This window comes from Xenopus laevis, chromosome 1L (genome assembly GCF_017654675.1).
Source record: "Xenopus laevis strain J_2021 chromosome 1L, Xenopus_laevis_v10.1, whole genome shotgun sequence".
Classification (NCBI taxonomy): Eukaryota; Metazoa; Chordata; class Amphibia; order Anura; family Pipidae; genus Xenopus; species Xenopus laevis.
The window spans coordinates 151,756,762-151,782,722 of NC_054371.1; the positions used below are offsets into that span (position 1 = coordinate 151,756,762).

General features: G+C 37.8%; 1 gene segment (V, D, J or C); it reads right to left on the bottom strand.

Annotated features, from left to right (window-relative positions):
* Positions 1 to 751: 751 nt before the first annotated feature.
* The window catches only part of LOC108714883, a 106,948-nt gene continuing 81,738 nt past the window's right edge, over positions 752 to 25,961 (bottom strand). Inside the window, 4 exon segments of the C gene segment in view lie at positions 752 to 1,521; positions 1,907 to 2,224; positions 2,904 to 3,227; positions 3,729 to 4,028. Coding sequence covers positions 1,202 to 1,521; positions 1,907 to 2,224; positions 2,904 to 3,227; positions 3,729 to 4,028 — 1,262 coding nt within the window.

The following is a 25,961-nucleotide window of genomic DNA, read 5'->3' on the forward strand; positions in this document are numbered from 1 at the left end:
TGAATCACTGGGAAGCTTTATATATTCTATTCTGTTTTCTTTTTTTATAATGCTGTGAGTATTGCCTTTTATTCAAAAATAAAGTTTTTCTTTAATATTGCCTTCGAAGATCCTAAAGAAAAACGGCCAAGAAGGGGGCCATTATATGCAATTAAAAATGAAATTTCTGGTGGTACAAAGGCTTACACCTACAAGATATAATTATAAAAAAAGGCATACAAATTATCACTATCATGTCTCTTAAATTAAAAATATTTGGAGTTTAGCTTTATTTTTTTTTTCTATGGTGTGGGTCTGTTTTTTCTTGGAATAAATGTATCATAATACCTGAGTATACCCAATACAGGGGTGTTGCACGAATGGTGCGTCAAGCCTTTCTGCTAGCTAGCTAAAGCTACTGCACATCATGGTGTGTAAATGTTCTGGCTGCCAAGTAACTGAAATAGAAGGCAATATCTTCTATTAGCAGTCTAGACAACTTTGTTTCCATATCTGTGTGCCTTTCTATATGGTTACCTTATCTATCTGCTTAAATCATAGGATTTAATCCATTTTTTACATCTTGTATATTATTTGTTCAACTATTAGCTAAATAATTGGTATATATCCATTCAATCATTAGGTGCATTGACAAATGAATTGCTCCCTTTCCCCAATCTGTATGTATAGTTCCTTTTACACGTAACTTCCAATCACTCAAATATTGTTGGTGGAATATTTTCAGATGACAAAATGACAAAACATATATAGGTTAGTGATAAACATAAACACAAATTTATTGAAACAAGAGCACACATAAGTTGACAGACAAGAAGTCTGGTGTTCCACACACCAGACTGACACACAGATCAGGCATATATTGACAAAAATGGCACTATGATTATTAAAACCTAAACTGGACAGGATATTTCCAAGACTGTGGTAAATGACATTATTAACCTTTGTGTACTTTTATGCCTATTTACGCATTACAATAGCCTCAAGGCTCCAATACAACCAGATGCAGACAGATGTATTTTAGGTTAGAGGGCATTGTACCACATAAATAGACTCTTCTCAAATTAGTGATTGAGGAGATCTTTTTACCATGAAAAACGATGGTTTGATGTTCCACACACCAAACTGAGAAGACATAAAACTATGTGATAGATGGATACAGATAATACAAAAAGCAGAGAATTACGAACACAGAATTCAAGACTCATTTACCCCTATTTTTCTTGATGTCTCTCTGACTGATCGTGTTGTGTGCAGCAATGCAGCTATAAGTAGCTCCTCTCATCCAGTCTGATCTAGCGATGGTGAGTTTACTAAATGAGATGAAACCCTCTTCTTCTTCTTCCAAAACAGGAGTAGTAGTCATGTAGTAGTCTTCCTCTAGAGTAACACCATCTTTTTTCCAAAATACATAGATATCTTGGGGTCTGAAGTTTTTCAGCATGCAGATAAGACTTATAAAATCATTTCTAAGTTCATCATCTGAAGGTGGCAGCAAGGTGATTGTTGGTTCTGTTCCTGGATCTAGAAAGAAGAAGGCCCAATGATGACCATTTCTCTAAGTCGTCTTTTGAAACATGCCATACATTTATTTCCAAGGCTAAGTTTGCCTAGTGTGTATAAGCCATGATGTAAGCACAGAATTCACAGGTACTGCTATAGCTATAAAATGCAACCAAATTGTATCTGCTGCTCAATGGATATGATGACGTTATGTTTGTTGGACTGGGAAAATTAGTCTATGACCCACAGCATGAGTAGGTTGTGGAACTCATGAATAACACCTTCAAATTTAGGCCCCATAGTGCTCTGCACATGTGTACTGAATGTATAAAATATAACCTTTTTCCCATTATTTTATTACACTGTATTATACACTATAACCAGACCATCATTAGATTACTCTTACCTTGACTTTTTTGTATTGACTTTTCTATTGGTGATGGAAGATCAGGGTGTACAACTTTGCAGTTAAATTGTTTTTTGTTTTCCCAGTCCCCAGGACTTATTTTCAAAGTGCTTTTTACAGTGAATGTTCCATCATATGCTTTTTCCGGGGCTGAATCAAATGCAAGGGCTTTCTTGCCATCACTACGTGACCATTGCACAGTTAAGTCGTCTGTACTTGCCATCCTGGAGATCACACAGTACACTTTGGCTTCTTTGGTAACAAGCAGATCTTTGGGAGATGGAGGAAGAACATCTACCTTTGGAGTTATGGCTGTTTCTAAAATTAGAAGTGATATATGGGAATACTTTTAGTTTAGAAGATACATTACATTCAGTATTTTGTTAAAAATATCCAAGTGTGAAAAATAAAAAAACAAAAGTTATGACTTTTTTAAGTGTCTAACATTCATTTTATATCAAAAAATATCGCAATATTGAGGGCGTTATTTACTAAAATCAGAATTTATATCATTGTCCCAATAAAAAAAGCTTGAGCAAACTCTCATGACTGATTTTGCTTTATTTATTAATTAAGTAACTCCATTTAACCGGATTAGTAAAAATTTTTTCGAAAAAATCGAACAAAAACCCAATTTTAATTTTTTTCCCAAAAAATATGAGTTTTTCCCTATTTCTATCCCACCCCACAATTAGCATCTCTGTCTGCAGATCCACGCAAGGGTACTAAGGGGTACAATGTTTAGGACTTGCGACCTGTTTCATGGTAAATGCGATTATGTCCATATCCTTTTTTATATAATATCAACTGTGGCCTTTTTTTAGTTTGGCCTTTTTTCCCCTGAAATAAATAAATCTTTTTATTTCAAAATTCGGCAAGTGCTGACTATGGATTTAGATGTCTTTTGGCTGAAATATAAAAATGTGCCATCCCTTTGTGCTGTAGTCTGAACAGCTTGTAATTTTGGTTAATAAATTGTGTTTTTTCATTTGCTTACCATCACATTTTTTGGTGCTGGCTTCAGTCTTAGTGTGGGAAGCAGGGTGGGTGACCTTGCAAGTGTAGGAATCTCCGGAATTCCAGTCTTCCTTTGGAACAGACACTTTACTTCTGGAGGAAAATGTCCCATTCTCTTCCTTACAGGGTTTGCTGTTGGACGGAGAAATATTTGTGACCTGGCCATTGAGCAGCCAGTGCACTTTGATTTCTGAGGGAGCATATCCAGTGATAAGACAGAGCAATTCAACTGATTTAGAAGAAGCACAAGGTCCTTGCAAAATCTCCACAGTTGGTTCAATTGGTTCAGGTTCATCTTGGCATTCTGAATTCAAGCAAAAATAACAGTTATTGATGTATGTAACCCCAACTTGATGCAAGTCTTCAACTCTGATTATGTAAAATAATAGCAGTTAGTAGAAGGAAGTAAACTTTGAAAGTTTGATTTTTAATTAAGTGTTGTTACTTTTCTAAAATACTCTATCGGGGTTTTGTAATAAACATTTACAAGCCATCAGTTTATCTTATTGGATGCTGTGGGTTACTGATCCTGGGTAAACTTAGCCTTTCTTTTAGGGATTTGAATGTTATTTTTATATTTGTACACATTTGAAAGTATCCACATTTCTGACATTAAAGAGGAAAAGGATATGTCTTATTTTTATTTTTTTGATTTATTGAAGGGGTCCTCCCCCCCAAAAAAACATTTTTGGCACAGTGAAAGAAAATGTAATTCTAATCAACTTTTCAATATACATTAAAACTTTGAATGGTTTTAAAGTTATGTGCAGTACAGTATCAGTAGTATTCATGATTCGTTGCCTACCTATCTTTTGAGTGACTTTGGTACTGGTTGGTTTGTGTTCCACATTACACTCAAAGGATTTTTTGGCCTTCCAGTCAGACAGAGGGATGGTGAGTTGGCTGCTGGATGCAAAGAGGCCACTTTGCTGCAGAACAGCTGGAAAGTTCTTTAATCCACTTGTTATGCTTCCTGAGTTCCATTTGACATCTACTGGTGCAGGAAGGAATCCAGTAGACAAACAACCAATGGTGACGTGAGAGTCGGAGCTCGAAGATCCACAGCAGGGCCTCAAGGGAAACACTGATGGAGCATGCAGGGTTGCTGGGTAAAGTAAAACATTGATAAGTAATTTATGTGCTTCATCAATAAAAATATATATATATATTCAAGCAGTATTTTTTGTTGGGTAGAATCAGTGAAATGTTATTGGAAGGCAGATACATTAAATAATTTCTCTGTACAATAGGTCAGATATATCACAGGAACATATGACAATGTGGAAATCAGTTACCTTCTGCCTCTATTCAGTTATAACCATTGCATAAATATAGTACACAATTCAGATCCTCTGTCTAGCATGGACTTGATTCAAATGCACATATATAGCATATACTGTATATAAAGCACTTTAATCCAGGAGTTTAATCATTACTCTGTTCTTGTTTGGCTGGATCAACAAATTATTGATTCTTTTGTCAGTCCATTCGTGTTGGCTCAGATCAGGCATAAATGATTGTGTATCCCACAGGTCTACAGCCAAATGGGACATACACTGTGTTTGGATGCAGGCCACATACAAAGGTTGTCAGCTAAATTGATTTTTTTCCCTTGGCATGATTGATAGCTGTATGATTTTGAATGGGCATTTATTTTAAAGTAAACATTTGATTTGGTCACAAAGATGGACTGATGCTCTGCCAGTTTGGTTAAGTCTAACTAAATCATTCCTGTATACTAGTAAACTAACTGCCGCCTTGGGACAAAGTCATGTTTAAGTTGACAATACTGAAGCACGGTGCAGATCCCTGCCCTCTATGGGAACAACCTATTAAAATGGATTACGTTACAGATACTATTCTAAATAAAAAAAACAGTTGGAAACGAATGCCTGCCCATAGAATATAGAAATGTTATTGACTTATTAGAAACCAAACCAAGGGTAGTGTTAGGGACAGCTATAACATTCTACTAAATTCTTGTACAGAGTTATCCAAATGTGTATCTGTGTATAGACCTAGTTCACCTTTTACATCAGACATTAAACATTTGGCAAAGGTCTTTATAACTGATTAGTTATTTTTTCTTTGATTCATCAAGACCAATTTGTTTTTAAGCCTGTAAAGGCCACCTTAATGCATTTTATAGATGTGTCCAAGGCATTTAACATAGTAGAATGGCAATACCTACTGTATTTTGTGTTCCTGAGTACCATGATTTTTGTCCGAAAGACATATATAATGTTTCAAAAGAAACTAAAGGACTAAATTATCTGTTATCTAAATTATCAAGCTGTGAATGGGCAAATTAATCAATACTTATATAATGTATTTACCCATGTAAATAATATTCTGGCACACTGATGAGTGTTCATTAACTCAGATGTGTTTTTGATTGATTGCATATTATGTAACTTACTTTACAAGGGAAGTGCATTTGCATAATGAGCACTGATAGCACTCACATTCTGTTCTCACAATTTTGGCAACCCATGTATCAGTACACCAAACATTGCTGCCACAGGAAACAATGCTACAAACCTCTACCATGGTAATATCCTCTGCTGATCCCTTCAATAAATATAGGGCTAATATACTTATGTCAGTGCCATATTACACCAGTTCCACTTCCCAGATCAGATTGTAGCTGTTATTTTCTTTATAGACTGATCAAAACAGGTGCTATATGGTTGCTAATGATAACAACACTGGTACAATTATTAAACATCTAATTAAACATTTAAATAAAACCTATAGTATGAATCTTTGCAAATATTGAATTTACATTATTTCCTGTTTCTTGCGCTATCTATTTGATCTTTGTTTTTGCAATCAATTTGTTTTATGATCTTGAATTCTTGTTTTCTTTTAACTGTAGCATGTTGCAATATGGTGTACATTATTAGTTGGCAAAAACAACATTTTCCATCTTACTGTATCCATAACCTTCTCCCTATTTTCCATGAATTACATAAGAACCCATAAATTATTGATTCACTTGGATCTTATTTCCTAGCCTAAAAGCTTGCGGACTCTCTACTGAGATTCCAGCTTTATAACACCTATTTATACAGCTCTGATTATAGATAGGCTTGCATTGTCTATTTATATTGTCAGATGAAAGGTAAAAAAGACATTGACTGTGTTACTCTCTATACAATCTACAGCCAATCTTTTATTCTTTGCATTTTTTTGGACAAAGCAGTTATTAAAATAACTTTTGGGCTGCTTACTGAACCATGTCAAACTTTTGCCCCTGTCTTACTAGACAGGGGAAGTACCAAGTTGTAGAGCTCATAGAATCAATATGACAAGAATTTGTACATATTTTAACATAAAATTGCAATAAGCTCAACATACAGCCCGCACACATACTGCTCTCTTGCCCTATACATAGGTCTTTATCTTCCCATGAATATTGCTTAGCTGCTTCAAAGTAAAGCACTCATGCAACTACACAAAAATAAAACTTTCTGATTTTCCTTCTAATTAAAAGAATAAAAATGTAGCAATATCTTGGCCAGGCCCATACTCATCTGGTATGTCTGCCAAAAAATAGCTATATTTATATCGATATGAATCACTATACTAAACATGATTGCAGGTTGTGTAATTTCACGAAGCAAAACATTTTAGAACCACAAAACACAGCTTTCTAAACATATATCTTGTACTACGCTATGCATTTTTTGATACAACACATGTCAATACTACAGCCATGTACTCTTTCAACCTGTAATAATATATTATAATATACCGTACACAAGGCCTCATTTTCCTCCCACAAACATACTTTCAATAATAAAAGATAACTGTTTCTGTTTACTAGGCTTGTACACTTTTTTATAGGGCCTGGTAACTACCTGGTAATTACACCTTCTTCTTAATTAATTATATTCACTATACACAACCAACTCTGAAACTAGCCCCACTCTTATGACTTATGAGCGCAATACTAGTTACAATATGCTCACATCATAACAACTAAATATCCAATATATATGCCTTTTGAGTGTAAAATATTTTTCTACCCCAGACTGTAGAACCAGCATATATCTCAAAAGACAATGTTATCACACAGCTCAGACCTCGGTCTACAAGCTTGCCCCCATATGTAATAAAAGGCAGTAAATGTGCTTAGGTGCAGTAACCAAATATGCTATTTTCCAATACACTTTTTTCTTTTAAATTAGTGAATGGTAAATGCCTCCTGTTGATTTTTTTTGCTAAAGATAACTATACCTGTAGCAAACACTGCACCTTCTATTACATAACTCCAACTAGTTATACCCTGCACTATACACTGCACTATAATGCTACATTAGGGGGTTGTGAAGCAAAAATACCACAACAACCCCACCCACCCCACCCACACACAATGCAATACCATAACCTAGCTCATAGTGTTGAAGAATGGTTGAAGGGGCCTCCAAGCAAGCTAAGCCCAGGGATTGCACAACATAATAATTCCCTATTCTCCATTTTCTTTAACATATCCAGTCTTGCCTCATGTTTACACCAAAATGTCTCCACTTACCAGTCCTTAGATTGTTCTTTTCCTCTATTTACTCTCAAAGTTATTTTGTCACCCATTCAAATTATTTATTATCCTTATTCTTTTCTGTTTCTGCCTCTTCTTTTACTCCCCTGTATGCACCCTGTATCTGTTACTCATTTTCATTTTCTTCTTCTTCCCTATTTTCCACTGCTTTCACCAAACGTATTCACCTTTTTTTCTTAGGAACTAGGGAAAGTGAAAATTTCTTTGGATAGTTCACTTGTCGCTTTGACCTATTGCAGCATATCTACCTTTTTGTTCTGACCGGTGTATTACACTATACTGCAACTACTGTGCTCCATTCAATCTAATAATAAACTGCAAAGCTTCAAGCTTGTAATATATCACAACCAACTGCATACAATTTCACATTCTCTGATCATTTAACCTACAGTGCATTATACATTGAGCTATTAGAGCTATACAGCCAGTGACTGCAGTGCCTCCCATTCATATGCTACGGCAAAATGCAATAGAGCAAGCCTTGCACACATGTAATAGATCAAGCCTTGCACACACATTTTCACTGTGCTCAGGTCCCTCTAGCCTTAAAGCTCATGGAAAGCATATGCTTTCCAGGAGCCTTATGGCTAGAGGGACCTGAGCACAGTAAAAATGTGTGTGCAAGGCTTGCTCTATTGCACCCCTAAGCCTATGTCTCCAGGTCCTTCCATGTGGTTTTGCAACCCTTGCACACCTTGTATCTAACACCTGCCTTGGGAGGGGCAGAATATGATGAATTAAAGGCAACATGGTCTCATATTGAAAGAAATGAAGGTTACAATCAATGCCACAATATAGATGTCTCCCTCTCAGTCAGGTGGTCGATATACCTACAGGTTGCTGGTGACAAAATAGGCTCTGTACGTTTGCATTTGTGCTGGATCCTGCAGTATTTATACTCTTTAATCTTACATAACATGCACCCTATCCTACATATTTAATATGTAACATTACCCACCATATATATATATATATATATATATATATATATATATATATATATATATATATATATATATATATATACACATATATACAGACTACTACATTTACACCACATCTCCATCATTCAGTTGTAGTTACAGGAATATCTAGGAACGCTAGCAAGTGTTTACTCTAATTCTTCCCTCCCAACTGACCTCAACTTTCCAGTAGTATCTTGGAAAACAAAAAGTATTTTCCCCAAATCTCTCCCTACTTGACCTTCATGCTAAGCCTAGCCATCCACTTCTTTTGGCCCCTTAGTGGGGGGAGCTATGGACAGGTCAGGAGCTACTGCCCTGCCCTGTGGTGCTAATATACTGTACAAAATGTACTGCTCTTTCACACACTGAACAAGCTATCATGCAGGTTCAGTATAACCTGTTACTGCCCTTAACATTCAGGAACTGCATTTCCATTCTATCTCATAGGCTAAGCATATAGTAATACCCGCCACTCATATACAGCAAGCATTTTCAACTGCCCTTGATATTCCCCCTGTCCCTTGCAAACAATATACAGTTGAGACCTACAAACCAGACTCATAATGCAATCCTATTGCACCTCTGTCAAACTCAATACAATGACAATAAATGATTCTACTGAAGAAGCTCTGTTGCATCCTTAAAATTTTCAGGGATAAAAAACTGTATAAAATAAATGCTACTAGTTACTCACAGTATAGCAATGCTGCAACTGCATAACCACCCTGCTCTGCAACTGCATAACCACCCTGCTCTGCAAATGCATAACATCCCTGCCCTGCAAATGCATAACCTCCCTGCTCTGCAAATGCATAACCTCCCTGCTCTGCAAATGCATAACCTCCCTGCTCTGTAAATGCTTAACCGCCCTGCTCTGCAACTGCATAATTGCCCTGCTCTGCAACTGCATAATCACCCTGCTCTGCAATTGCATAAGTGCTCTGCTCTGCAAATGCATAACCTCCCTGCTCTGCAGCTGCATAACCGCCATGCTCTGCAGCTGCATAAAAGCCCTGCTCTGCAACTGCATAACTGCCCTGCAACTGCATAACTGCCCTATTCTAAAACTGCATAACCGCTCTGCTCTGCAATTGCATAACCGCTCTGCTTTGCAAATGCATAACCTCCCTGCTCTGCAAATGCATAACCTCCCCGCTCTGCAAATGCTTAACCTCCCTGCTCTGTAAATGCTTAACCACCCTGCTCTACAACTGCATAATTGCCCTACTCTGCAACTGCATAACCACCCTGCTCTGCAACTGCATAACAACCCTGCTCTGCAACTGCATAATTGCCCTGCTCTGCAACTGCATAATTGCCTTGCTCTGCATAATTGCCCTGCTCTGCAACTGCATAATTGTCCTGCTCTGCAGCTGCATAATCACCCTGCTCTGCAATTGCATAAGTGCTCTGCAAATGCATAACCTCCCTGCTCTGCAGCTGCATAACCACCCTGCCCTGCAACTGCATAACCGCCCTGCAGCTGCATAACCACCCTGCTCTGCAATTGTGTAACCGCTCTGCTTTACAAATGCATAACCTCCCTGCTCTGCAAATGCATAACCTCCCTGCTCTGCAAATGCTTAACCTCCCTGCTCTGTAAATGCTTAACCGCCCTGCTCTACAACTGCATAATTGCCCTGCTCTGCAGCTGCATAACCGCCCTGCTCTGCAGCTGCATAACCGCCCTGCTTTGCAACTGCATAACTGCCCTATTCTGAAACTGCATAACCAACCTGCTCTGCAATTGCGTAACCGCTCTGCTTTGCAAATGCATAACCTCCCTGCTCTGCAGCTGCATAACCACCTTGCTCTGCAACTGCATAACCGTCCTGCTCTGCAATTGCATAACCATCCTGCTCTGCAACTGCATAACCGCCCTGCTCTGCAACTGCATAACCACCCTGCTCTGCAATTGTGTAACCGCTCTGCTTTACAAATGCATAACCTCCCTGCTCTGCAAATGCATAACCTTCCTGCTCTGCAAATGCTTAACCTCCCTGCTCTGTAAATGCTTAACCGCCCTGCTCTAAAACTGCATAATTGCCCTGCTCTGCAGCTGCATAACCGCCCTGCTCTGCAGCTGCATAACCGCCCTGCTTTGCAACTGAATAACTGCCCTATTCTGAAACTGCATAACCAACCTGCTCTGCAATTGCGTAACCGCTCTGCTTTGCAAATGCATAACCTCCCTGCTCTGCAGCTGCATAACCACCTTGCTCTGCAACTACATAACCGTCCTGCTCTGCAACTGCATAACCATCCTGCTCTGCAACTGCATAACTGCCCTGCTCTGCAACTGCATAACCACCCTGCTCTGCAATTGTGTAACCGCTCTGCTTTACAAATGCATAACCTCCCTGCTCTGCAGCTGCATAACGGCCCTGCTCTGCAGCTGCATAACAGCCGTGCTCTGCAGCTGCATAACAGCCGTGCTCTGCAGCTGCATAACTGCCCTGCAGCTTCATAACGGCCCTGCTCGGCAGCTGCATAACCACCCTGTCCTGCAGCTGCATAACTGCCCTGCCCTGCAGCGCATAACCACCCTGCTCTGCAGTTTTAATATATACCGCCGCATTTTGCTTCATGCATGTACAGTGCTCTGTAACTGCATATATTTAATATATTACTATCTGTTATAATATCTGCCATACACATAGAAAAGTGCTTCAGGGTCAAAATGTCACAGTGGATTCATATTTAATGCTGCTGCAGCTTCTCTGACCCAGTAGGTCAAATACATATAGAGCTTTTCATTTTCAGCCTACACATAGTTCTCAAATTAAATACCACAGCACTCAATATCTGTCCAGCTTCCACCTACTCCTCACATAGCTCTAAAGCTACATATCCACTCTTATTTCTAGCTATAATATACATAACAAAGCTACTAATTATATGCATACACCTTGCCACACAGGATATATATGTGATCATAATCACAAAGCAGTCCTATTGCCCCTTCCTTTACACTCCCTACAATGACAAAATAATGTCGTACTGAAGAAGCTGCATTGCTTTATTCAATTTTCCAGGGATAACATAGTGTATAAAGTAAAAAAACTACTCACCTCTACCTCTGTCAGAAGTACAGTATATTGCAACTGCAAGTTCAGCAACTGCATAACCACCCTGCTCTGCAGTTTTAATATATAACACTAAATGTCATTTCATGCCCGGTTTTAGCTCTAGCTATAATATACAATATAAAGCTACTAGCTATATACAGTATGTATATGATGTATATGCATGCATCCTGTCACACATAATCATTAAATACAGTATTTAACAAAGATCTACATACATACCAGTTATTACATCTTTCTTGCATTCATGATAGGCTGTAAAAGAGTGAAAGCATTCACAAAACTCCATTCTGTAACCTCTAAAGCCTCCATCCTATACTGCATGCGCTCAATAAAATACTACAGAATACAAAAACTATTGAACGAAAAACATTACAGGTCTGTAATCATCCAGCTATACTGACACCAAAAAAGCCTCCTCAGCAAAGGTGAATAGACACAAAATGTAGATTCTGTATAGAAGTCACGCTGAAGTCATACTGAATTGTGACATGGAAAACAAAAACGCATAGTGCGCTGCCATCTCAGCCTTCCTAAAATGAACAGACCTCTACTGTGTCTAAATGCATTTTGTTGCCAAGGCCCTGTTCTAATCAACTTCTTAATTTGGTATCACAATGCTAATGGTGTACTGTAGCTCAGTTTCTTTGCCGTTTCTGTGATGCTGCCCAAACACACTCAATTCAAACACGGCTTGACACCTTTAATTGAAGCCACCGCTGTTATTTTTCATTCATATCCTTTGATATCTTCACCTGATTACTAATTCTAATGTACAGCGCTGCATGTGCAAGTAGTGTTAGAAAAATATACATACATACTATTCATACGTGTCATGTATTTTTATAACATAAATGCCAAAAAAGCATGCATTCTCTCACTCATCTTTTATGTCTTGTAGTCATGTCTCTATTCCTGAATAACTGCAGTCCCATTGCTGACATTTATCCTGTATTGTCTTTATCACACATGGACAGATTTATATTGTTTATGGACTTTCATCACCCACAGGTTTTATTGTTAATGTCTCTGTTCTACCTTAGGTGATCAAGCACTTAACCATCTCCAACCACACAAAACAGAAGATCATACATTACCTTAAAGTGGATCTTGAGCCAAATGCTGTTTTTTGCATAATACAAATGTCATTCTAAGCAATTGTACAATATACCTTGATTAATATTTCAAAAGTTAGTTGTAAATGTAACCTCAATGGGAAGCAGTATATCGTTATCCCATGTTCTCTGCCCTCCTTCCTGTCTCTGACTCTTGAAATAATGTAACAGAAGCCATTTGTCTTCCTCCAGAAGTTACCGCTACCAGAAGTAATTGCCTTCAGTGGCAAATACATTTCCAAATAAAGCCATTAATACATACAGGAAAAGTTGCATAGAATAGCATTTTTAGAAGATTTGGAATAATCTTTAAAGTGAGATGTTTTTCCATCGCCAACTACCAGATCCCTCTACCGGAACAATAATGACAATGCCACCAGTTTGGATTGTATCTAAGACCTCTTTGCTTAATAATACAGCTAGCAGCTATACATCGGTTCCTGCCACACCTTTCATAAAGCAATTTGTGCAAAGAAAAAAAATATATATAAATAGATCAAAATGAGTTTCAAACGTTGAAAAGGTTAAGCTATTATTTGAAGGAAGTGAAGTTTTTGCACATAATATAACCTATGATGTATTAAAATGAACATTACCATCTACAGATCACAGTAAGGAAACTGGAAACTAAATGGAAACAAGTGATCGCACCTCTGCTAAAAGACTGACAGGAGACAGATCATATTTACTGTAACTTCCTTTTGAGGTTGAGAGAACCGCAATATTAGGGTGACTACCAAATTTTCAACCTAAATCTCACCAGAGGTAATGTGTCCACAAACGCAATACAATCTTGTCTTCGCCATTGAAATTGGAGTAGAAAAATGTTTTGTAAAAATACTTACCCAGCCATAGCTAATACCTTCTAAAAGCAGTCACAAGTGTCATATGTGTTTCTCTGCAAGACGACAGTGACATCTGTGCTAATATTACTGGTGTCTGTCAAGATGACTTAATACAGAATCAGGCCCAAAATATCATTTCCTTTCCTGCTTATTAAAGACATTTGTAAAGAACCTTGTACCCTGCTTCTGGGATAAAGGTCCCTTGAGAATTGAACACTCACATACCGAAAATGCTAAGTCACAGTTTTAGCATTCAAATTGGGTTTTTACTGCCCCCGCACTACTTAAGAAAAAAACAAAGGTAGATTGATTAAATCTGCCATTCCCCAATTCTATAATAACCCCATTTACATTCCTTCCAGGAATATGTTCTTTAGTGGATGGAACACGTTCCTGTTTTTTTAACAAACCAACACTTTTATCAAAGCTGATACCTGTGTCAGTTTGTTTTTGTCAATTTATTTCAAATTGGTGTCAAATTATTGTCAATTTGTTACTGCTCCAAGCAGCCAAACACCGGTCTGTTTAATGAGCTGGTAGTGGTCAGCCATGGTAGATGCTGAGCACTGTCTTTATTCTCCAATGCAAACTGAGAAACTATCAGACAATTATTTTAATTATATTTGTTTAATTGAGGTAAATACACTGCTCTAAAGAAAATACTCAGGAAATGCATACTTATATTGGTAGGTAAGTTGGTTGGTAAGTTGTCTGCTACCAATCCTAGTTAGATCCTCAAAGCAGACAACTTTAACTTGTCACCATAAAGGGGGCACAGGGGGTACTGTTGTACCGGGCCTGAGCCTAAGGGTCGGGCCCGGCTGTGTTCCACTTTTTGAAATAACAAGGCCAACCGTGACAGCGCAGAAGTTGTGCTGAGCCGCTGAAGTCCCGATGGCCGAAGCTCTGAAGATCGTAAGCGGTGAACGGATCTAAAGCCATAAAGTTTAAGTCCTGAAGCCGCAAAAAGACCTGAAGCCACGAAAGAAGGCGAAGTTGAAGTCCCAAAGCCACGAATTAAGCTAAAGACCCGAAGCCACCAATGAACACAAATGTATTATTTTAAAACTCTATAGGCCCCTGGCCACCAATGTTTTTTTTAAAAAATGTTCTCTGCGGCACAATGTTTCTTTTTAACTTGAAAGGGCGGGCCATAGCCACCAATGATTTTTTGAAAACTTTTATAGGGAGCCCTGGCGCCAATGCTTTTCAAAAATCTTTATGTGGGGCCCCGGTCACCAATTCTTTTTATTTTTAACTTGTAGGGGGGGCCCTGACCACCTATGTTTTTTTAAAAACTTTTATGGGGGGCCCTGGTGCCAATGTTTTTTTCTTTAAGTTTTAAGGGGGCCCTGACCATCAATGGCTTTTTATAACTTGTGGGTGGGGGGATTACAGTTTTTAGCTCTGATTTCTGTGTGGCCTTTTTACTGTGGTGTGGGATCAGGGTTGGGGCTTGGAGGCATGGGTGGGTGGGGACCAGGGAGCCCAGAAAATGTTGTTGTACAGGGCCCAGTGATTTATAATGGCGGCCCTGGTCAGCGTGATTCAGAAATAATGAAAAATATCAAACTTTCAGGGCAATTGTTAATATAATTATATGGATAAATACCTTACAAAAACTCTCATGTATAATGATTCGTACATTTGAATATGCTGCAAAGCTACATTTTGGTGTTTGTATGAAATTTTAGAAACCAACCAAATCTCAAACTTCAAACAGCATCTTTTTTAACATACTAGGTGTGACTTACTTACTGTAATGCTGCAGTTTGCGAATTGCACTCAAGCAACCATGCAACCATGCCTTTTTTCAGCAATGCAATTTTTCCATCCAGAATTTAACCTTTGTTTAACCCTGATGCAATTGCGATTAATGCATTGAAATTATGCAATTGTACTCAGACTTCAATGTGAATCAGGCAGTTGCACTAAAAGTCCAGTTGGCATAATTTGTGGCTTTGCCATGAGAATGATGTGTGAATCTGTGCCCATAAACCAGGGTCAGACTGGGCTGGTGGGATACCAGGGAAAAAACCCTGTGAGCCCCAGCTCTTATGGGCCCCACTGCCCGGTCCCTCTCCCCATTGTTGCCTGAGACAGTGTGCCTAAAAATCATATGCACAAAGAGAAAGTAAGGTATGCGCTGGTGAGTGGGGGAAGGGGAGTGGAGCTGGGGTGTCAGAGGGCCCAGGGGGTGTATGTGGGCCCCTGATGCAGCAGCTCCAGGGGGCCCAGACCCCTCCAGTCTGATGCTGCTGCTATTAATGCAGATGACCAATATACATAGGATTACAGGATGCAGAGACCCCAAAGTAAAAAGTGTCCGTTTCAAAGCAACACACTGCCTGTATACTTATGTGTGGTAACAGCCCCTATGTACAGTAATGCAGATGCTGATGTCTCTTTGTGTGAGGAAGTAAGTGCTAAGCAGGCACATAAGTCACACATAAGTACTGTTGTGGGTACAAGAGGGTGCCAGTGCAAGGGTGCTTTAAACAGCTGGTCAGTGTTACAGTGTGGGTTGGACCGAGAGCTGGAGATTTCTTTCTCAGTTCCCCTGCACCTGTTTCATCCCTTATTCTCTTGATGGTAAGTGGCTCTGCCAGTACAGACATATCAGGCCATGGATTCCACTCAGGAAAAGCCAGCCAGTAAATCCTGCAAGACCTGATAACCTGCAAGAATGCTTATAAGATGCATAATATTTATATGTTCATTAGTTTTACTTTTGAACACTTACTAAGACTAAAGCAAATGAGAGGTTGCATTTTTTCTGTAGGAAAAAATTTTTGTCAGTGGTTTTTATATCCCTTATCCAATCTGAGTTTATTATGTATCTATTCCTATATTGCTTGGTGCAATTTAGATCCGCCTGCAATATCCACTTCCAAATCTCTTGATTAAAACCAAGGTCCGTGTGTCAGTGCCAATTAGTTTTATAAGTTATAGAGAAAAATAACTCCTTATTAACCAATAAATTAAATTACCATTCCCTAGTTAGGGTTAAATTCCAATTTCCTTGGTGTTCCCCCAATGACCCAACAATAACTAACAACGTTAAAAATTAATTAACCATAGATTAGTGTGTAAATTAAACCTTCAATAAATTAAGGTATCTAAAGTGCAAGTGCTCAAATAAAAAAACAATCCCTTAGGGTTGGGGCAGACGGGCAGATTCAGGGAGATTTAGTCTCTTGTCTTCTGCGGGGCGACAATCTCTCCAAACTGCCTTCCGTCTGCCTTCCGTCTGATTAAATGAAGAATCGGCTGCCCTAATGCACTTGCGGCACTTCGATTTCCGAAGTCGCCCGAAGTTTCTTTGTGAGGCAACTTCGGGCGATTTCGGAAATCGAAGCGCCGCTAGTGCATCAGCAGAGGAGATTCTTTATTCAAGTAGATGGAAGGCAGATGGAAGACAGTTCTGGGAGATTGTCACCCCGTAGAAAAGGAGATTAGTCGCCAGGCGACTAAATCTCCCCGAATCTGCCCGTCTGCCCCAACCCAATCCTTAATTGTAAAGTGGCTAGAGCTTATGATAATCAATCATTAATCCACAATGAATTAGTACAATTAATTGACCTCCTTCATTATATTGAGGTATCTAAAGTGCGTATACTCTAATCAATTAATTCTGCATTGAAATCCAATACTTAATTCTAAATTGATTTATGTTAATAAAATTACAAGGTAAGTTTGACCAATTCACAACATAAATTATCAACCAGCTCAATTCATTTAAAAGTTAGGAAAATGAAATATATAGATGGTGGAGTTGTCCCAAAGAAACTATCTTGATTTTTTGCTATCTATGGGACACCACAAAGATGGAGATGTCAGCAATACCTGGGCCTATGGTCTCGTATATTAATCTATCCTAGCTAGCGGAGAGGACTAACTTGTCTAAAAAAACACAAATCCCAGAATGCATAGAGAGAAGGAGAGATTGCAGAAAAAGGAGAAATGAACGAACATGGACTACAACCACCCACAATTCGCTTGAGTATCATAAAATCCAGTGTTAAGAAAATGGTTTTAAAATCCCAATAGTATTCTAAAATATGTGCCATTCCATTATTGTTTAATTGAGCTGTTCCATTGCCTTTTTTTCTTCTGTCTGTCATACTCCCCAGCACTATACATTGCACATTAAGCTAAACTTTTTTAATCCTACCCAAATCTAAATAAACAATTGGATCAGTTACAGTTACAACTGTTCTATGAAGTTTTATACCAAATACCCTTGTATTTTATTATTTGGCAATAAGACATTCAGAGCATTCTTGAAACTGTTTGACAAGACTTCTTGAAGGAATTTCTTCTTTTCTTCCCATCTTAAGGGATGCTTGTGCCACTCGGAACCCCATGCTGTTTGCTTGCATGTCTATGACGATTTTCATTCATCCAGGTCATGATGTACAGTATCTAGCAGAAATAATTCTAATGCAAGTGGATTGAGTTTTCTTGAAGATCTTCATCTCATTTTTAAGAAAACTTTAAGAAAACTCAGAGTATGCTTTAGACATATTTCTGACAGATACTGTACATCATGACCTGGAGAATTGAAAATCGTCATAGACATGCAAGCAAGCAGCAGGTTTACTTGATACAGGTATGGGATCCATTATCAGGAAACCCACTATCCAGAAAGCTCTGAATTATGGGAAGGCCATCTCCCAAAGACTCCATTTTAATCAAATAATTCAATTTTTTTTATAATTTAATTTTTCTATGTAATAATACAACAGCACTAGCGATGGGCGAATTTGCGCCGTTTCGCTTCACCGAAAAATTTGCGAATTTCGTGCGAAATTCGCGAAACGTCGAAAAATTGGCGAAATGGTGCCGGCGTAAAAAAAAACGGGCGCTGGCGTCAAAAACTAGACGCCAGCGCCGTTTCGCCCATTTTTGATGCCGGCGAATATTTGCCGCAAATTTTCACGGGCGTTTCGCGGATTTATTCGCTGGTGGCGAAAATTCGCCCATCACTAAACAGCACTTGTATTTCTTCTCAACTAAGATGGAATTAATCTTTATTGGGGGCAAAGCACTCCTATTGGGTTTATTTAATGTTTACATTTTTTTTTAGTAGACTTAAGATATGGAGAAAGATCCCTTATCTGGAAAACCCTCAGGTTCTGAACATTTTGAATAACAGGTCCCATACCTGTACTGTATTTTCTTGCATATTCAACTTTATTTGGACTGGTGGGGGAAATGGGAGATGACTCTAAATTAAAGGAACAGTAACAACAAAAAATGAAAGTGTTTTATAGGAATGAACATATAATTTACTGTTGTTCTGTGCTGGTACAACTGGTGTGTTTGCTTCAGAAACACTGAAATAATTTATATAAACTAGTGTGCTGTGTGACCATGGGGACTGCCATTCAAAGTTGAAAAAAGAGAAAACGAATGTGTATAGAAAACATATCCGCACACACACTGGTTAATTCAGTTGGGGAGTATGCCCTTTTATTCAGCCACCAAACATTCAACGTTTCGGGCGGGGAACACCCACCCTTCATCAGGTGGGTGTTCCCCCCTGATGAAAGGTGGGTGTTTCCCCCCCGAAACGTTGAATGTTGAAACGCACCACCAGTTGCAGAATTGGTGAACTACAGGTGTGCGGTAGGAGAAATAAGAGAAAAGGCACAGGTTACACAGCAGATACCAGATAAAGCTCTGTATTATAACAAACAAGGGAAAGTTGTGCTGACCACTAATTTTTAAAATCATTAGGCAGGGGTGCAATGAGGGTGTGACCACAAAATACATATGGAAAAATACAAGAGTCCTCTGCACTCAACCCATTATCAATATATTTAAGACAGAGTCTTTTTGTGCATACTGCTACTGAAAAATGCCTTACCCTTTAAACAACACAGGGATTGTTTGTCCATATATTGCAATATATTTAAGCTGGCCAACTACGTCAAAGTCATCCCATATCTGGCCAGTCCTATGCTTAATTTTCATCTGATTCATTAAGAATTCTATTGCTTCATTATACATTTTACAAAGGGACTAAGTTTTACCTGCAACTTACTAGCTGCTTTCAAAGTAAAACTCCCACTGGTGTCTAATAAAAGGGCAGCCAGGTTTGGGAGTTTTACTTTGAAAGCAGCTAGTAAGTTGCAGGTAAAACTTAGTTCCTTTGTAAAATGTATAACTAAGCAATTGAATTCTTAATGAATCGAATTCTTAATGAATCAGATGAAAATTGAGCGTAGGACTGGCCAGATATCGGATGACTTTGACGTAGTTGGCCAGCTTAAATATATTGCAATATATGGACAAACAATCCCTGTTTTGTTTAAAGGGTAAGGCATTTTTCAGTAGCAGTATGCACAAAATGTCTCTGTCTTATATATATTGATAATGGGTTGAGTGAAGAGGACTCTTGTATTTGTCTAAAAGCTCTGTAGTATACAATGATGGGATTCTTCAGAATTTATCAGCAATCTACTGTGTATCCTGTGCTTTAAATGTTACCCCATGGCTACACAGCAGCTTGTTCATATAAACTATAGTTGTATTTCTATAGCAAACACACCAATTTTACTAACGGAGGGGAACAGTACACTATATTGTCATTCCTTTAAAATGCTTTCATATTTTGGTGTTACTGTTCCTTTAAATCCCAACCGCACAATTCCTCAGATTGAAAATCATATAAAAACGATACTGTACTAACTGAATCCAGGATCTATCATCCTAACAGAAGATTTAGACAAATACTGAATTCTTTGTTTCTATGCCCTCCTCCAATTTATAAAGAAAGTTTAAGGTAAAATAAATGCAGAAACAATACCCTCCCACACCACTTAGAATCCTAATCCAGTTAATGGATTTACAGTATCTTCGACAACTACCCTGTATATGATTTCTCAGCCAATTATTTGTAAATTCTTGTCACCAGGGGAAACATTCAATTGTACCCTTATTTGTCATTCTTTTATAAAATTGATCTTAAATGAAAATATCTATAACATTTTTATGTTAAATCTAGTTTGATCTTTCCATAGACTTAATGCAATAACATTTCCTGCAGTGTGAAAAAAAAACTATTCACAACTATTCACCTTCACCAATAGAGAATTTTATAGAACTTTTTATTGACCTACTGATAGAATGTATTTTAACGAGCCAGAACTGGAAAACATATTTGTTGAAAAAAAGGAAGTAAGGAACAGCTTTGGTTTAGAAAACTTGGCAAAAAAATTGTGGAAAAAAGATTTGACTTTCACAAAAAGCCATGCAAAATTTTTATAAATGTGAAAAAAATTCTACATGCTGGAAAACTGAAAAGTTTTGATGGTAAAATAAGACCTAATTCAATTTGCTCCTATGTGTTGCTATAAGATAGAGATGTTGTCCCTGAAAATCAGTGTCACGGATGAACTATGCTTTTGCAACATAAATTACAGGTATAGGATCCATTAAAGAAGAAAATGGCAGGCACTCACAGATCCCACAAACTAGCTTATAAAAGAACTGAGAACTTTATTTTAGACCACAAAGTAAAATAATACATAGCCTTACGCGTTTTATGCCATAGGCTAAACAAAAGGCAGACAGGTATACCAGATATACTCCAAACCCACCAATCACCAGAATACATAAATTAACCAATAGAGTAAAAAGGGGAGGGGCATTAAAAACAATATACAAAAAGAAAAACAGGCATGTACCCATAGAGTAAAGTACTCCCTCTTGTAAATTATAAGGCTATTATATAAGTTACCGAGGAGTTTCATGACCATATAAAAGTACAAGGTCGAAGTCCGAGTGTTTTTATACAGGTCCTGGAACTCCGAGGTAACTTCTAATATCCTCATATTTTGCAACTGGGGGTACTTTATTTATTATAATACACAAGTTTCAGTGAGTCATGTGACAGAAATGACATCAGAACTCACCGTTTATAACTGATGACATCAGAACTCACCGTTTATAAGGCTATAATTTAGAGAAAACTTTGTTTGTCCGCACTCCACTGAATTTGACAAAATAACCAGGTGCTACTCCAATAATATCGATAATAGTCCAAAAGTAATGAGTGCACACTGGGAACCTTTCAACAGGTTATTTTAAAAAAAACATAATTTTATTTAAGTTAATTAAATAGGCCGACGTTTCAACACCTTAGGTGTTGATTTTAAAACAATCATGGTCTTGATAAAGGTCCTAGAGGTGGACCGAAACGTCGGCCTGTTTTTTAATTAACTTAAATAAAATTATGTTTTTTTAAAATAACCTGTTGAAAGGTTGACGAGGTCGACGGAACCTAACAGTCCCAATCTATAATCTGTGCCACCATACCCTAACTACACCGGACACAAGCTTGCTAAATAAGGGACTTTCTTTTAATCCCTCTGGTCGGTTTAACCAATTAGATTGGGAAATAGACTGTTTCAAGTTTGGTCGCTTATTAAATCTGAAGGATCATTTTAAGAATACCAATCAGGACTTGGATGTACCACAGACGCTCATGTTAAAGAGCTTTTACACCCCTCCAACCAGTAATCCAGCCATAAAACTTTTTGAATAATCAGTTGAGAAAGAGGGAATTGGGAGATCATCATCCAGTGTGTAAAGGGACAATTTAACCAAAGCAGAACTATCAGCTATTAAAACCCTCACGAGTGATAACAGTATTGTCATCTGCCCTGCGGACAAGGGTGGTGGAATCGTGTTAATGGATTATTGTGATTATAAAGCTGACATTGTGAAGTTGCTTGCTGAGCCAAATGTTTATGTCTGTCTACCTGGTGATCCACTTTCAAGTTTTAAAAATAAAGTGCATAGCCTTAATTATGGACGCCTTTAATGATGGTATAATTAATGCTCAATTGAAAGATTTTCTGAAACATCTGCATCCTAAATGTCCAGTGCTATATACTTTGCCTAAAGTTCATAAAAGCCTCACTTGACGTGATTCAATTCTTCAACCTATTGTTATTTATATTGACACTATTTTACAACCGGTGGTACATAGCACACCTACTTATCTTAAAGACACACACCACATTTACTTGAGTGTCTTAAGAGTTTGTCATTGCCTTCAGAGGGTCCGTGAATGCTGGCGAGCACGGACATGGTTAGCTTGTATACCATTATTCTCCATGATCTAGGGATGAAAGCAGCAAATAAATCTCTTGAGGAATTTAGTCATTGCAGTGGTCCCCCAATTCCATTTGTTTTGCAACTCCTTGAATTTACTCTTTCACTGAATTATTTTTGGTTTGAAAATGATTATTTTTTACAGTTATCAGGCACTGCAATGGGTGCGGCTATGGCACCAGCCTATGCCAACCTGTTCATGCATTAATATGAGCAACAATTTATTTAGCCAAAATTTGGGGATAAACTCCTCTTTTTTTGCCGTTACATCGAGGATTTGTTAATTGTATGGGGTGGCACTGATGCACAATTTATTGAAATGGTTACTGAATTAAATATGATCGATAGCCCAGTGCGTTTTACTTATGATATACATCCCCATACTATTAACTTCTTGGATGTTGCACTTACTTTAATTTCTCATTATACCGTAAATCCACTGATAAAAATGTTCTTTTACATTTTTCCAGCTGTCATCCCAATGCTAAATGATGCCTTGGTCATAGCAAGGGAACGTTCCCAAGGGTTGACTACAGTAAAAGGCAACCAATCCAATATGGTGTTTAGTACTAAGTACAATCACGGCACTAATGAATATGAGTAGATTTGTTAGAAAACAATGGAATATCATTCAGGCGGATAAGGAGCTGGCTAAGATTATTCCAAATCCACCATTGGTTTGTTACAAAAGGGGTACCAATTTGCGGGACCTATTGGTCAAAAATGACTGTACTAAAAAACAAACCTGTTTGACAAGTGACAAACCAGGATGCTTTAGATGTCCCACTTGTACTTGCCATTTTATGTCCCCAGGTCAATCTTTTTTACATCCACAAACCGGGAAACGGTTTAGGATATGGCATCACATTACTTGTAGTACTACACTTGCCCGTGTGATCTTTTCTATGTTGGGAAAACAGATCTGACTCTTAGTCTTAGTATGGACGCACACCGGTCTGCAATAAGTACTGCATTTAGGGATGATAAAACAACTAAACCTGTAGCGAAACATTTTTTGGAACAGGGCTACAGGCTCCCGACTTTTAAATACATTGTGATTGACCATATCCCACAACTTAGGAGGGGCGGTGATCATTCAGATATTCTCCTCCAACGCAAGGTATTTTGGATAAAAAAATTAAATACCTTAGCCCCATTAGGTTTTAATGAAAATTGTCCTTTAACCTTCTTTCTGCAGCAGAGATGAGATGGCAAGTTTATTGTAACAGTTTTTGTAACATCTTTCACAATAATTTGCAACAATTAGTGTTTTAGATCAAGAACTCTGGTTATCTTTCCTTCCCCTGTGAATAGTGATACATTGTATACGAAACCATTTGACTATTTAAAAACAGTTTTACCAAGATTTTATATATGAACAGTGACATGTTTCTGCAGTCTTGTAATTTATCTTTTAATGTATTTAGCTAGTGAACTATACACTACAGCGATATGTTTTTAAAGTGAAATTGCGCATAATGTTTTATATTTTGTGTTTTCTTCATAGTGCTCTATTTTCATCTATACTTACACGGTTAATAATATACATGGTGGTGATTGTCTCTTTCTTGTGTTCACATGATTCCATGCGGATTTTACTGAACGTTACCTCTTGCGCCAGACTTGCCTTCTCCACCTCAGACCAGGCCAAGTGCAATAGTGCTGCGCTGCCTTCGAAGCCGTCACTGGCGAATTTTCACAGCTTAGTAAATTTGCCCCATAGAGGTGCCTTGGATCCAAAACTGGAACCCTCAGTCCCTGTAACAAGGGCATTAGAGGGGGAACTAGAAGAGTTAGGATACATTATCCAGAAACCTGTTGTCCAGAAAGCACCGATTTATGGGAAGGCCTTATCCCATAGACTTAATTTTTACCAAATAATTTAAATTTTTAATAAATCTGTAGCAATAAAAAATTGAGCTTATTTAATGCTAAACTTATTTTTTTGTGGATTTATGGAATGTTGATCCAAATTACAGAAAGATCCCTTATCCAGAAAACCCAGATCCCAAGCATTATGGATAACAGGTCCCATACCTGTAGAATAAATAAGACTTTATTATTGTCTTTTCTAGCCAGGTGTCATTACTTACGCTTCTGTATTGTTGGAGATGCCCACAGTCAATCTTCTTTTCTAGTATGGGACTTAGAAGTAATGGATCTTTCCGTAATTTGGATCTTCATACCTTAAATCTGCTAGAAAATCATGTAAACATTAAATATACCCAATAGGCCTGCTCAGCATCCAATAAGGATTAATTATATCTTAGTTTGGCTCAAGTACAAAGTACTGTTTTATTATTACAGAGAAAAAGGAAATCAATTTTAAAAATTAGGATTATTTGGATAAAATGGAGTCTATGGGAGATGGCTTTTCGGCAATATTTATTTGGCAATATGCACTTGATTAACTATGGAAATAAAGTCCCCAAGATTAAATTCCCATCCCTAATTAAGCTGAGTCTTGTGATCTAATTTACATTAGGTTCTACAAACTCAGGGGCATAACTAGAGAGGAAGCAGACCCAGTGGTTGCAGGGGAGGGGCAGGAATGTAGGGGGCCCAGTGAGGCCTTATTTAATGAGAGATTTTAATATATCTTGACAGAATAGGCCAACATATCAATATTACGGGGCCCTAAATTGAATTTGCTGTGGGGCGCACTAACATCTAGTTATGCCACTGTACACAATGCAATTCAAGCAGAGATTGTCTTCTGTTCTGTTGAAAGATCTACCCATATGAATTCAACCTTGTCATCATTTCATCAGGTCCATCATTATTATTTCTTAATTCTTGTCACCGTTTTGTCATACACACAACCTGTTCTCTCTCCCTTCTAAACATTTTATAACCTTTAATTTTTAACGCCCGACTACAATATCCCCATGAACACTAACCAGTCTGACAACAAGTGAAGAAAGGAACATTTGTCTTTATTATCATCTTTATTACACATTATAAGGTTATTGCATTGGAATATCCGTAAATGAATACATTCATGAAACATATTTCCCTGATATAAAACTTATGTGAAGGCCAGTTCACATTGCCTTCTCTAAGAATACAATATAAAAATAAAATATGCTATCTTAAACCTATAGTGTGTGATCTTTTCAAAAAGGGTGATAATTATATCAGAGTTCATTGAGATGCTTTCTAATAATAAGCCTGATGAATGAATGAAAGAAGACAGAGCACAACAATTTTATCCAGTTCTTTCCTAATGTTATTGGTGTTTCAAGAAGTGCACACCATTATGCTACAGACAGTATTCTTGTGTATGCTGATGTTGGTGACAGTTCTCTTTCAGGACTTATTCTTTTTCTTATTGCAAAGT